Below are 12,856 nucleotides of genomic sequence, written 5' to 3' on the forward strand. Positions count from 1 at the left end.
GACACCCACACACACACATATATATGTTATTGGTGTGTTAACAGTGGGTTTTTTTCCTTTGCAACACTATACTGTACTACAAAATATAACCTAAGATTTTTAGCCAATACAGTATTTTATGTGTGTGTGTGTGTGTGTGTGTGTGTGTGTGTGTGCATGACAATATACAAAGATGTTCTACTTTTTTTCTTCCTCTTATCACATCTGCATACATTTATTTTAAATATTTGGAAAAATTTCTACAAGTTATTTTCTTTTCTTCACCGAGATAAGGTCTATTTTTATCTCACGGGGTTTCCCTTGATCAATGAATTGTTTTGCGCTTTCCGTGAATATAACAACAACAATTAAATTTATAAAGATTGTCAAAAATATCGCCCCAAATGTGCTAGAAAATGTTGGAGGGTCTTTCTCATACAATAATGTCTTCCATGCTACTATATCTTCATAAATACCATCCAGCTGCTTCCATGAGACCATCATGATACAAATATGAAACAACTGGTGACTGTGTCCCAAAAAGTCGAATTTTCCAGGGAAGAAACGTTGTGGAATGTCTGAACCAAAGAAGAACCCAGCCATTATAAACCAGATCATTTGTTCTATGTGATGTGGGAGGCCTTTGTCCCACTCCGATGTCAAAATCATTAATAAAACACGATGTGCGATTGGTAAAATAAGCAATGCATAGATTCCGCCAACAGAACCCAGTTGCCAGACCTTTCGAATAAATGGGTAAGGTCGTTTGTACCGCACTTTTGAAATACTGCAACAGAGACACACGCCTACACCAAGCAACACTCCAACAGGAATGATCCAGCTCTGCAAAATTCCGATGTCAAAAGACGGAAGCATGCAGTAGTTGTAATGAAGAATAATACTGCCAATTCCATAGAGACCAATTCCAGCATAATCAAACATGAAACATGTGTAATGGGCAAGTTCAGAACGTGATTGCAGGCAATGAGCCAAGCTGCTGCAGAGATATAAAATGACAATACTTAGAATACCTGAGGTCAAAGGCCACATGTAAGGGTCAGTGATTAGGCTGAATTCCTTGGAGAATGTCATCATTTTCTTGATGACAAGGAGCATTGCGATGAGATGAGTCCATGAGTTGAGACATTCGTTATGTATTTGAAATAAGCTGAGAAAGTAGTAGGTCCATGGTTGGTGGATGTGTCGGAAACCAGACAAAACATGTGGTTCGTGAAAGAGGAGGGGAACATGTTCTTTTGAAACAGTTGGCTTCATTAGTTGTACCATTTCTTCAGCTGAAGTATTTCCTAGTAAAATAAACAAAAAGCACAGAAAGTCAGTGAATATATTTAATGTATTGATAAACATATATCAATTTTGAACAAACAACAATAAGCATAATTTTAATTAGTAGTTGTAAATATTCACACTCAAATCTTACCACAATCACTGTATTGTAATCTTTTAACTCAGGCAGCTAGCCGTACAAAAATTAAAGGCTATAATGCATCAAGTCTATTACACTAATGTTCCAGCCATGAAACTAACTCTATTTCATTTTAACTGACCAAAGTACCACTAGATATGTAATGCTGCAGAAATCTACAGCTCTCTTTTTTTTTACTCTTTTACTTGTTTCAGTCATTTGACTGTGGCCATGCTGGAGCACCACCTTTTCGTCAAGCTAATCGACCCCAGGACTTATTCTTTGTAAGCCTAGTACTTATTCTATCGGTCTCTTCAGCTGAACCGCTAGGTTACGGGGACGTAAACACACCAGCATCGGTTGTCAAGCGATGTTGGGGAGACAAACACAGACACACAAACACACATACATATATATACATATACATATATACGACGGGCTTCTTTCAGTTTCCGTCTACCAAATCTACTCACAAGGCTTTGGTCGGCCCGAGGTTATAGTAGAAGACACTTGCCCATGGTGCCACGCAGTGGGTCTGAACCCGGAACCATGTGGTTGGTAAGCAAGCGACTTACCACACAGCCCTGAAAAAAGTGGCTAAGCAAGGTGCTAGGTATAGCTCTTAACTCTGCTTGATCTGGGTTCCACACCTACTTCACAGCTGAATGGTTAGTAATAGAAAGGTCCATCAGCCAGCTGTAAATACAACTGCCCAATAACATCAACAATAGTGCTTCTATGTGTTTGATTAACCTGCCAGAAACAACCAAAATTTCCCTCAAATCATATCTTACTAACTTCAAAAATGAAAGACACACTAGATAAAGTAGTCATACTGTGTTTGAAAAATAAGACAGGATGGTCCTAGTTGGAGCACTTTTGATCATAGTCCAGCTGGATTTGAGACTAAACAACAACAACTACCCTAACAAAACACCTCCACACTAATGTGAATTTAAAAACTGAATGTTAAATGTCATTCTTAACATTGTCATCATAGTATCTGCTTTTCCAAATTTGTTTGGTTCAGATGAAATCTGTTGCAGCAGAGTTTCTATAGACGTTGCCAACAGGCATTTATTTCCAAGTTAAGGTAATATTTTTCAAGCCTTTTGAACATAAACAATGGCAGTACATGTTTTCATAGAAGATCACAAATGAACATCACTTGTATGACAGTGGTGCTTGTTTACAATTAGCACACAATCTCAAAACAAGGTAACATGAACACACACACACACACACACACGCACACACACACACACACACACACACACACACACAAAAGCAAACAAGCTGAAAATTTGAAGTCTCAACCTTTTCCTAGTAAAAGTTTAATAAATATGTACTCTACTAAAAAGTACTGAGTAATCCTTCAGTTTACTGTTAAATTGGTCTTTTGTATAACTTGACAGAAAAGCAATTGTTATTAATACACACACACACACACACACATGTATGCACGTACACATGTGCACACGCATGCACACACACACACACATGCACAATGGACTCTTCTTTTAATTAAAAAGGCACCAACTAGTGCTTGCCAAGTTATGAGTCCCAGGCAAAATTGAATCTTTCAGGGTCAGTAAAATACCATACCTGTCAGGTACTGGGATAGATGACATTAATTAACTCCCTTCTCTAAAAACTACTGGCCTCATGCTTAAATCAGAAATCATTATTATTATTATGAAGTCACTGAACTGGTAGAAATGTTAGTGTGTCAGACAAAAATGCTTATAGCAGCATTTCTTCTGCTTTTTTACATTCTGATTTCAAATTCTGCCAAAGTTAACTTTGTTTCTCATTCTTTCAAGGTCAATAAGACAAGTACAAGTTGAGTACTGGAGTTGATGTAACCGACTTCACCCTCCCCTCAAAACTGCTGGCTTGCATCAGAACTAGAAAGAATTATTATTATTATCGAGTGAGAGAGCAGTGCATGCCATCAAAGTGGCACTGGGGTACAAATATACAAAGCCCAGTATACCCATCAGGACTACTCATGTGATAAGGGTACACCAGGCACATGTATCACAACCATATGTGTGTGACATGGGGACCTCATATCAAGCACATGACCTTGCACGTGGGGCCCAGTTAGAATTTTCTTCAGACCAAGTAGCCCATCCCACTGAAAAGGTCCCTGAATAAGGGTTGTTTAAGGGTGTTGAACGAAACACCAATGTTTCCAGAGGTGAATTATTCAAACCCCAAAGAATTCCTTTCAACACATGGCTATGATGCTCTCCCACCACTTCTGCTTGTGATCATAGATGCACATATCGTCAGCCCCCAAGGGACATGCTCAGCTGGTTAAGGTCAAGCAACTCAGAAGCAAATCTGTGGTACTGAGCAGAATATTTGCTTTAGCCCATATTTTATACCAAGACAAAACAATGTACATAATAATACTCCCAATCAGTTAAGATCAGAAGCAATGGGAGCTAGTGCCTGGTGCTGAATCAGGGTATTTATTATTATTATTATTATTATTATAATTTTTATTAGGTCAGTGAGCTGGCAGAATCGTTACAACGCCAAGTGAAATGTTTAGTAGTATTTCGTCCGTTGCTACATTCTGAGTTCAAATTTTCGGAGTTGATAAATTAAGTACCAGTAAAACACTAGGGTCGATGTAATTGACTAATCTCCTCCCCCCAAATTCCAGGCCTTGTACCTTTAGTAAAAAGGATTATTAAAGGCGGCGAGTTGGCAGAATCGTTACCGGGGTAGGCAAAATGTTTGGCGGCATTTTGTCTATTTTACGCACGGAGTTCAAATTACACCGGGGTTGACTTTGCCTTTCATCCTTTCGGGGGGGTCAATAAATTAAGTACCAGTTGAGTACTGGAGTCAATATGATCGACTGTCCCCCTCCCCACAAAATCCAGGCCTTGTGCCTATAGAAGAAAGGATTATTATTATTATTATTATTATTAGGACAGTGAACTGGCAGAATCGTTACCACGCTGAGCGAAGTGTTTAGCGGTATTTGCTACAGACTGAGTTCAAATTTGGCCAAGGTTGACTTTGCCTTTCGTCCTTTCAGAGTAGATGTCGATGTGATCAACTACCCCCTCCTGCCAAAATTTCAGGCCTTGTGCCTATAATAGAAAGGATTATTATTGTCAGGGTGGTGAGTTGGCAGAATGATTACTGTGCTGGGTAAAATGCTTAGTGGCATTTCGTTTGTCTGTACGCTCTGAGTTCAAATGCCACCGACGTTGATGAAATAAGTACCAGTTATGATATAATCAACTAGCCATTCCCCACAAATGTCGGTACTACTAAAGCAGCGCGGACCCGAACGCGCAGTCGCGCGTCCGCGCTAGCTAGTCTTGAGTGGTCGATCCTAACCCTAACCCTATCCCTAACCCTAACCCTAACCCTAACCCTATCCCTAACCCTAACCCGCATGTGCAAATGAATACGTGTTTAGGGTTAGGGTTAGGGTTAGGATCGATCACTCACAACTAGCTAGCGCGGACGTGCGACTGTGCGTTCGGGTCCGCGCTGCTTTAGTAGTACCACAAATGTCATGCCTTGTGCCTTTGGTAGAAAGGATTATGATTATTATTGTTGTTGATGTTATTAAGGTGGTGAGCTGGCAGAACTGTTAGCACGCTGAGCAAATTGCTTAGAGGCACTTGGTTTACCTTTACATTCTGAGTTCAAATTCCACCAAGGTCGATTTTGCTTTGCATCCTTTTAGGGTTGATAAACCAATAGCAGTCGAGTACTGGGATAGATGCAATTGACTGGCTCCCACCCCATTTCAGGTCTTCTCCCTATAAGAGAAAGAATTATTATTATTGCTGTTTTTATTTGAAGTATTTAGTTTGGATGTTATACGAGAGGACAAAGCCTTATTGGGCTTTTTCACAGTGGCGTTGGGTGATCCTGTGATGATTAAAGAGACAGGCAAATTGTCATGTCTGATAAAAATCTAGATTTAAACTTTTAAAACTTGTCCAATATGACAGCAAGGAAGAATTATATGGATGCAAATTCCATTTTGTTTTCTCATTAACAAAAAGAAGCAAAATGGAATCTATCCCCATATATTTTAGTGGGGTGGGGTTATTATTTGTCAACTTGGGGACCACTGCACTTGGTAACAACTGGAAAACACAACCCTTTAACTGCAAAATCAAGTTTCATGTTTATTCCAGTAATAATGTTAAGTATCTACTAAAAAACAGAATTGGTATTTTCTGCAGGTCACATTGCCTAAATAAACTTGACAAAAAAATAGTTCCAAACACGACATTCTCTCAACAAGTGACAGTTTAGTACATAAAACTACTTTCAGTAATTAAGGGTAATGAAATTTTGAGAAGAGATATCTGATTTCAGCAGTAAAACGGTTAGAGAAAGAAGATGAAGCCAGTGGGTGGGGACTGAGAAAGAAGCTATCCCATGATTGTAGCTGATGGTTAGAGAGAGTGATCCAGTAACCTGGTAAGGTGTATGTAGGGTAGGAACTGACGTTTGGAGGCATTATATGTGAAGGTGTATTCAACATACTGAGTTCGAATCCTACGAAAGTCAACTTTGAATAATAAAAAAAAACTGTACAAATCAGATACTGGAGTCAGGTAGATTATATTCTTCTTGCCAAATTTAGGGTATAACTCTAAAAATTAGAAATCAGAGTTCAAATTCCGCTGAGGTCGACCTTGCCTTTCATCCTTTTGATAAATTAAAGTACCAGTGAAACACTGGAGTTAATGTAAGCGACTCGTCCCCACCCAAAAATTTCAGGCCTTGTGCCTATAGTAGAAAGGATTATCAGCAGTAGAAGCCGTACTGAAGACTGGGTTTTAGTGTGTTTTGTACACACGTCCAAGTTTACTTTCTCTTCAGAAATGTTTGTTTGTGATATCGAAATATATGAGCACTAGTTTTATACTCGGAAGATGGTATAAAGATGATAGTGTAAGTATGACGGGTAAACTCTTATGTAACCAATGAAACAAGATGGGATAAAACCAAACGAAATAGAGCAATGAACGTTTTGAGTGAATTTAGCAAAAATCTTGATTGAAGGAGAGACTTGAAGTGAGAGGGAGAAACTGATGGGTAGAGAAGACAAAAATAGATACACGGAGGTAGAGACAGAAATCGAGATAGATATGAGAGAGAGAGAGAGAGAGAGAAACATAAAGGGATACAGAGAGAGAGAGAGAGAGAGAGAGAGATACATAAAGGGATACAGAGAAAGAGAGAGAGAGATACATAAAGGGATACAGAGAGAGAGAGAGAAAAACAAATATAATACACACACACACAGGTTGAAGGAAAGAAATACAGTGTTACACAAAACTAACAAAACGTATATAATGTATAAGTGTGTTATATATTTACCTCGACATCAAGCTGACTAGTTCTTCTCTACAACATAGCTGTTTAATACTGGACAGTGTGTAGACGCTGAGCGTGAGTATGCATGTCTATGTGTATATATGTATTTGTGGATGGAAATCTATTGTGTATGTGTGTGTTTGTGCGTGCGTGCGTGGATATCTGGATGTATCAATATATAGTTGTACGTATACACACACACACACACACACACACACACACACACACACACACACACACACACATACGTACACTCACATACAAATATATATATATATACATATAAATGTGTATGTGCATGTATGTATATGTGATTGCGTGTACGAATGTATGTATATGTGTGCGTATGACTAACCGCATACGTAGATTATCGTTGAACATAGGTATGCGCATACATACATATTTATATGCATGTATGTATGAAAGGGAAGAGAGAGAGAGAGAGGGGGGGGGGGGATTGAAAGACAGCATGCTCATTAAAGATACAAAATCTGTCTCCCTGTGCGTGCTCATGTGTTTGCGTGTGTGTGTGTATGTATGTATATGCGTGCTTTTGTGTCTATATGACTCACCTCCCCATACACACACACACTTGATGTAACATTACAAATAAAAACAGACGTTAAAGTCAACAGACGCCGGTTGATAGAAAACACAGTAGACGTGTGAACTGTCAAAGTTACTACAGAGGACAAACAGCACACTGCTACTTACATATATGCATCCATGCATGTATGTAAGTATGTGTGTGTGTGTGTTTTGCGTCTAGGGAGAGTCATTACGTCAATATGCATGTTTTATATTTTACTTGTTTCAGTTATTAGACTGCGGCCATGCTGGGGCATCACTTTGAATTTTCAGTCGAAAGAATCGACCCTCCAATCCTTTTTCTAAGCTGGTACTTATTCTATCGGTTTCTTTGGCCAAGCCGCTACGTCGCGGAGACGTAAACGCACCAACACCGGTTGCAAAGCGGCGGACACACGCGCATACATATAGTTTACAGATCGAATAGAATTAGAATCAACAAAAGAAGTACTCCATCCATTGAAAGATAAATATTGATTTAAATACACAACCAAAAGAGCTACTAATAGTTTCATACTTTTATGATACTTGAACAGGCATGTTTATAAAATACGCCTAGATCTTTTTGTTGTGTGTGTGTGTATATATATATATATATATATATATATATATATATATATATATATATATATATATAAATGGATGAATGAATAATCCTTTTTTTACAGTTAACACGGAAAATTCAATAAACAGTTACCAGGGTAGCAAAATTCACGCAAGTAACAAGGATGTAGCGACCTATTCAAAGGTAGAAACTCCGGGTTAATGTGCAGTAATTTGTATAGTATAAGTAAATAAATGGAGTTAAACGCGGATGTTATTCAAATTCGTTTACTTTCGACATATGTTTCGAAGACAACATTGGTTTTATTCCAAATCTCAACAACAAGACATTATAACAATTTCGATGACTGCATAAATGATAAGCAGAACTCTATTAAGTATTTTTAGATAACCGTTAGTAGATCTGACGTCAAAGGTAGACCATAGGAAGAGAAGGGGTAAAGAAATAATAAGTAGAGAACAAATAAAGAAGAAATATAGAGGCATATGTTGGTTGAAAAAATGTTCAAAGGCTTGGAAGTAGATTTCTCTATTGAAGTAGAGTGCAAGGTGAACTAAATGTTCAAACTATACAGACTTGGTATAAATCACTTATATGAGCTAAGGGTGTGTTTCTGCCAATGCTGACATTTGTAAGATCGCTGTATAAGCGTGTTAACAAGGTGATTCTTAGAGAAGAGAATATAGAAGAGTTCAGAATTACAAATGTTATAAAATCCTTTGCCCTTGTCGTAAGGGAAAGAGATGGACAGGATGAACCAATCTAAATTAAAATCCTTATTGTTGCCTTTAAGATAGCAAACCAATTTACTAAGCCCTGTGCAATTGCGTTTACTACTATCTCTAAATGAAGAGTAATGATTGGAAATTCTCTTAGATAACTGGGAAGAGGAAGTCCCAATATAGAAAAAGACATCGGTTCTTTCGTTAATCTAAAGATGTCACAAGCAGCGTTAAATGCTTCGATGAGGTTTTCTAAACCGATCTCACTGTCAGGTATCAAAATGCAGCCACCGGCATAAGATTAGTAGCGGATATAAGATTAGTAATAAGAAACCTAAATAACAAAAAGCCCCTGGGGTGGATAGTATATATATATATATATATATATATATATATATATATATATATATATATATATATATATATATATATTCTTTTATTTCAGTTATTTGACTGTGACCATACTGGAGCACCGCCTTAAAGGGTGTTAGTCGAAGAAATCGATCCCAGGGCTTATTCTTTGTAAGTCTTGTACTTATTCTATCAATCGCCTTTGTCGAACCGCTAGGTTACGGGGACATAAACACACCAGCATTGGTTGTTAAGCGATGGCGGGGGAACACACACACACATATATATATATATATATATACAACGGGCTTCTTCCAGTTCCCGTCTACCAAATCCACTCACAAGGCTTTGGTCGGCCCGGGGCTATAGTAGAAGGCACTCGCCTAAGGTGCTACGCAGTGATACTGAACCCGGAACCATGTGGTTGGGAAGCAAGTTTCTTACCACACAGCCGCGCCTGCACCTAAAGACAGTATTAACGCCTCCCCGGCGGGAATCGAACCCCAGTCTCCCGCGCGACAGGCGGGGATACTTACCGCTATACTACCGAGGACCAATATATAGTAGTTGGTTTTGGCTCACACTTTCCAATTTCTTTAATTTTGTTCCAATTGATTCCAAATTTGGTGTATTGGTGTAGTTTCGTTTGTTAATTATGGAAATGAAATTCATTTTTGTTATGAATTAATAAATAAAAGGTTAATTACTTTTAAAGTTTTCTAATTTTGATTAATTTTAGCCAATCGAAAGCCACACACATGTTTTGGGGAAAAGGGTTCTATTTGGCTCACACTTTTCAATTTCTTTAATTTTATTCTAATTGATTTCAACATCAGATTCAGCGTGAAAAATTATATCAATATATCAAATTTAAAAATTTTCATTCAATTTTAAAATTTCAAAAAGCGTGAAAAGATCCGTCGCTTCTAAATAACCTCGCCAACTGAAAAGGAACTTTGGACACAGAAATTGCATCTTGTATTCGAAAAGTAGTAAAATCTTTTGGCTCTCTTAAGAATCGTGTATGGTTATAATGATACATTAAGGCCAGCACAAAAATGTTGGTTTATCGTGCATTTGTACAGTCCTCCCTTCTTCATATGTTGGAAATTTGGGCTGTTTACAACCATCACATAAAATTCTTAGAATACTTTCACTTAAAATGTCTTCGTCAAATTCTCAGGATTAGCTGGAAATCGCTTACACTTGTTTAAATCAGATACAGAGATATGAGAGAGAGAGTGGGAATTTCATCAATTCACACTATGCTGGTTTCCAATCAGCTGAAGTGACTGATCATGTAATACGGTGGAGGAATGGGTAGGGTGACTGCATCCCTAAGCAGGGTTTTTAATATTGTGAGCAATTTGTTGGGGAGCAAAAACAGTGCAAAAAAAAAACGGCATAAAGATTTGCTGAAAACCAGTCTTGGGAAGTTGAATATACCATACAATGATGTTGAATCTACTGCGCTTGACAGAAATGAATGGTGAAAAAAGATCTGGTCTACAGTAAAAGATTTTGAAGAAAAGAAACAAAAGTATGCGGAAAATATAAAAAGATCTACGGAAAAATAATACCTTGTTAAACATAGAAATAGTGTCATCCTTCTGTTGCTCAACTTGTGGTAAGACTTGCCTTTTCTAAGGCTGGCTTAATTTCACATCTCAGACCTAATCTGGCTTAACTTCACACTTCCCAACTCATCTTCATGCAGTTGGCCCAAGTGCCAAGTTTCAGAATAGCTGTCACATAAATCGGAATTTTTCTGTTTCTTTCGGGATTTTTGCACATTTTATTGTATTCTACATTTCAAAATATCGAGGAGAGTGAAGCCATTAATTTTTAAAACGTCTCGCATCCCACCACTCATCAATCGCTTTGAACAGCAGGCCACCACTAAAATGATTCCCGCCCCCGCTTATTTTATAGTATTTTACATTCTGAAGCACTTTTAATTGGCACAGAAAGTAAAGCAACTATATTTATCATCCAATTTTTATGTTGTATAGAAAAATGCTTTTAGAGAATGGAAAAAGTGTGAAAAAATGTAATTAGGGGTGGAAAAAATTAACAATCACGTGGTATATATGGTAATGGTTTTACAAAATGGTAGTGTGAAAAAAATAGCGAAAAAAATCCCTTCAAAAGTCCCCAGCCCAGTATTTTGAAATGTGGGATATTACAAAATAGGGAAAAATCACAAAAGAAATTCCGATTTATGTGTGAATGACAATTTAATTTTTTTTAAAACAATTTTTCTCACGCCTCACAGATAAAACAGAAGAGATGTTGCAATGCAGAAAGCTGCATCATGTGTGTTACATCAGAAGGCAGCGAGCTAGCAGGATTGTTATCACGCCGGACAAAATCATTAGAGGCACATCGTCCGTCTTTACGTTCTGAGTTCAAACTCCGCCGAGGTCAACGTTACCTTTTATCCTTCCAAGGTCGAAAAAAATAAGTACCAGTTGTGCACCGGGGTAGATGCAACTACGGCGACGGTAAGTGTCTAGAGGGGATAATTTTTTTCCTGTACCCAAAAGTAACCGGAAATGTTCTCGGTGGGACAAGCCGTTGCTCGGGGTTCCGCCGCTAGAAGCCAGTTTATGTAACCCCCGGGTATCAGTTTGCCGACCGGCGTCGTCGTGTAGTGTCGTACTGCTATGTAGTGCACCTTTTTTTTTGCAGTAATTCTCCCCTGTTCGTCGATTTTTGCGATGGCTGAAACGAAGGAACTGCGTGCTTCTGCGAAATTCTGTTTTCTGCTGGGGAAAACGACGGCCGAAACAGCTTACAAAGACGCTGCTATGAGCAAAACACAAGTTTACGAGTGGTTTCCACACTTTAGGAATAGTCATTTGTCACTTGAAGACCAACTTCGTTCAGGACGACCATCGACCTCCCGAACGAATGAAAACATCATGAAAATTCATGAACTGATCTTGGAGGACCGTCACTGAACAATTGATAAAATTGATATGATTGGTGTGTCTTGGATTGGTGTTTTGAGCGAGGAATTGCGAATGAAAAGAGTTACAGCAAAATTTGTGCCTCGCTTGCTCACGGAAGATCAAAAGCAGTCACTAGTGAATGCGTGTCGTGAACTGAAAGAACAGTCGGAAGTTGATCTGGACCTTTTTCGAAGGTCATCACAGGTGATGAAAACTGGGGTTACGGAATTTGCAAATGTGGAAAAGGTGAAGAAACAAAACAACGGAGGCGTTAAAAGGTATCACTTCGGAAGAGTTCCAGCACTGCTTCGATCAGTGGTAAATGCGTCTGGGCCGATTCATTGCTTCAAATAGAGAATACTTTGAAAGCTATAAAAGTGTAAACATGTAAAACTAAGTGTATAAAATAGCATTGTAAAATTCCGGTTTCTTTTGGGTGCCCCTCGTATATCGCTTATACGCCACGTATTATGGCACATTCTCCACTATCAGCCTTGTCACCTCCGTCAAAACTCGGGAGCTTCCGCTGCAACACAGAGGAGCAGATGAAGTACGAGCCCTTTTCTGACAGACTCCTATTTGTGTCACTCGCTGTTGAGATCCTCGGTGTCCTCGGTCCTAGAGTTTCCTCTTTCTTTGTCACACGAATGGTGACATCGTTTTTGTCGACATTGTCCTGATTCGAGAGACAGCATGGTGAGCTGCGCAACGAAAAGAAGTATTCCAGAAGAGTGATCCTCTGCCGAAAGAGAGCGGCGTTGGTGGGAATCTACAGAATTGTCCTGAACCTCAATCTTGATGTGAGCTTCAGAAATATCACTGAGCAGATATTGTTATATGAACGTATGATAATACATAAACAAAAATATTGTAAACACATCGAAATATGAATAGCTTT

At 38.5% G+C, this 12,856-nt stretch overlaps 1 protein-coding gene across 4 annotated transcripts in view; it reads right to left on the bottom strand.

Annotated features, from left to right (window-relative positions):
- Positions 1-175: 175 nt before the first annotated feature.
- Positions 176-12,856, bottom strand: part of LOC106872400 (membrane progestin receptor beta) — a 70,530-nt gene continuing 57,849 nt past the window's right edge. The window contains exons 1-3 of one of the 4 annotated variants that reach the window (XM_014919390.3): positions 6,782-6,927; positions 5,071-5,202; positions 176-1,286 (exon numbers count right to left, since the gene is read on the bottom strand). In XM_014919390.3, coding sequence (XP_014774876.1) covers positions 247-1,266 — 1,020 coding nt within the window. In that variant the 5' untranslated portion in view covers positions 1,267-1,286; positions 5,071-5,202; positions 6,782-6,927 and the 3' untranslated portion in view covers positions 176-246. Of the gene's footprint in view, positions 1,287-5,070; positions 5,203-6,781; positions 6,937-12,856 lie in introns of those variants that run through there. The other 3 variants (XM_014919391.3, XM_014919389.3, XM_052970229.2) reach the window with 3 other exon arrangements.

The sequence above is a fragment of the Octopus bimaculoides genome, chromosome 8 (genome assembly GCF_046866305.1).
Source record: "Octopus bimaculoides isolate indiv1 chromosome 8, ASM4686630v1, whole genome shotgun sequence".
NCBI lineage: Eukaryota > Metazoa > Mollusca > Cephalopoda > Octopoda > Octopodidae > Octopus > Octopus bimaculoides.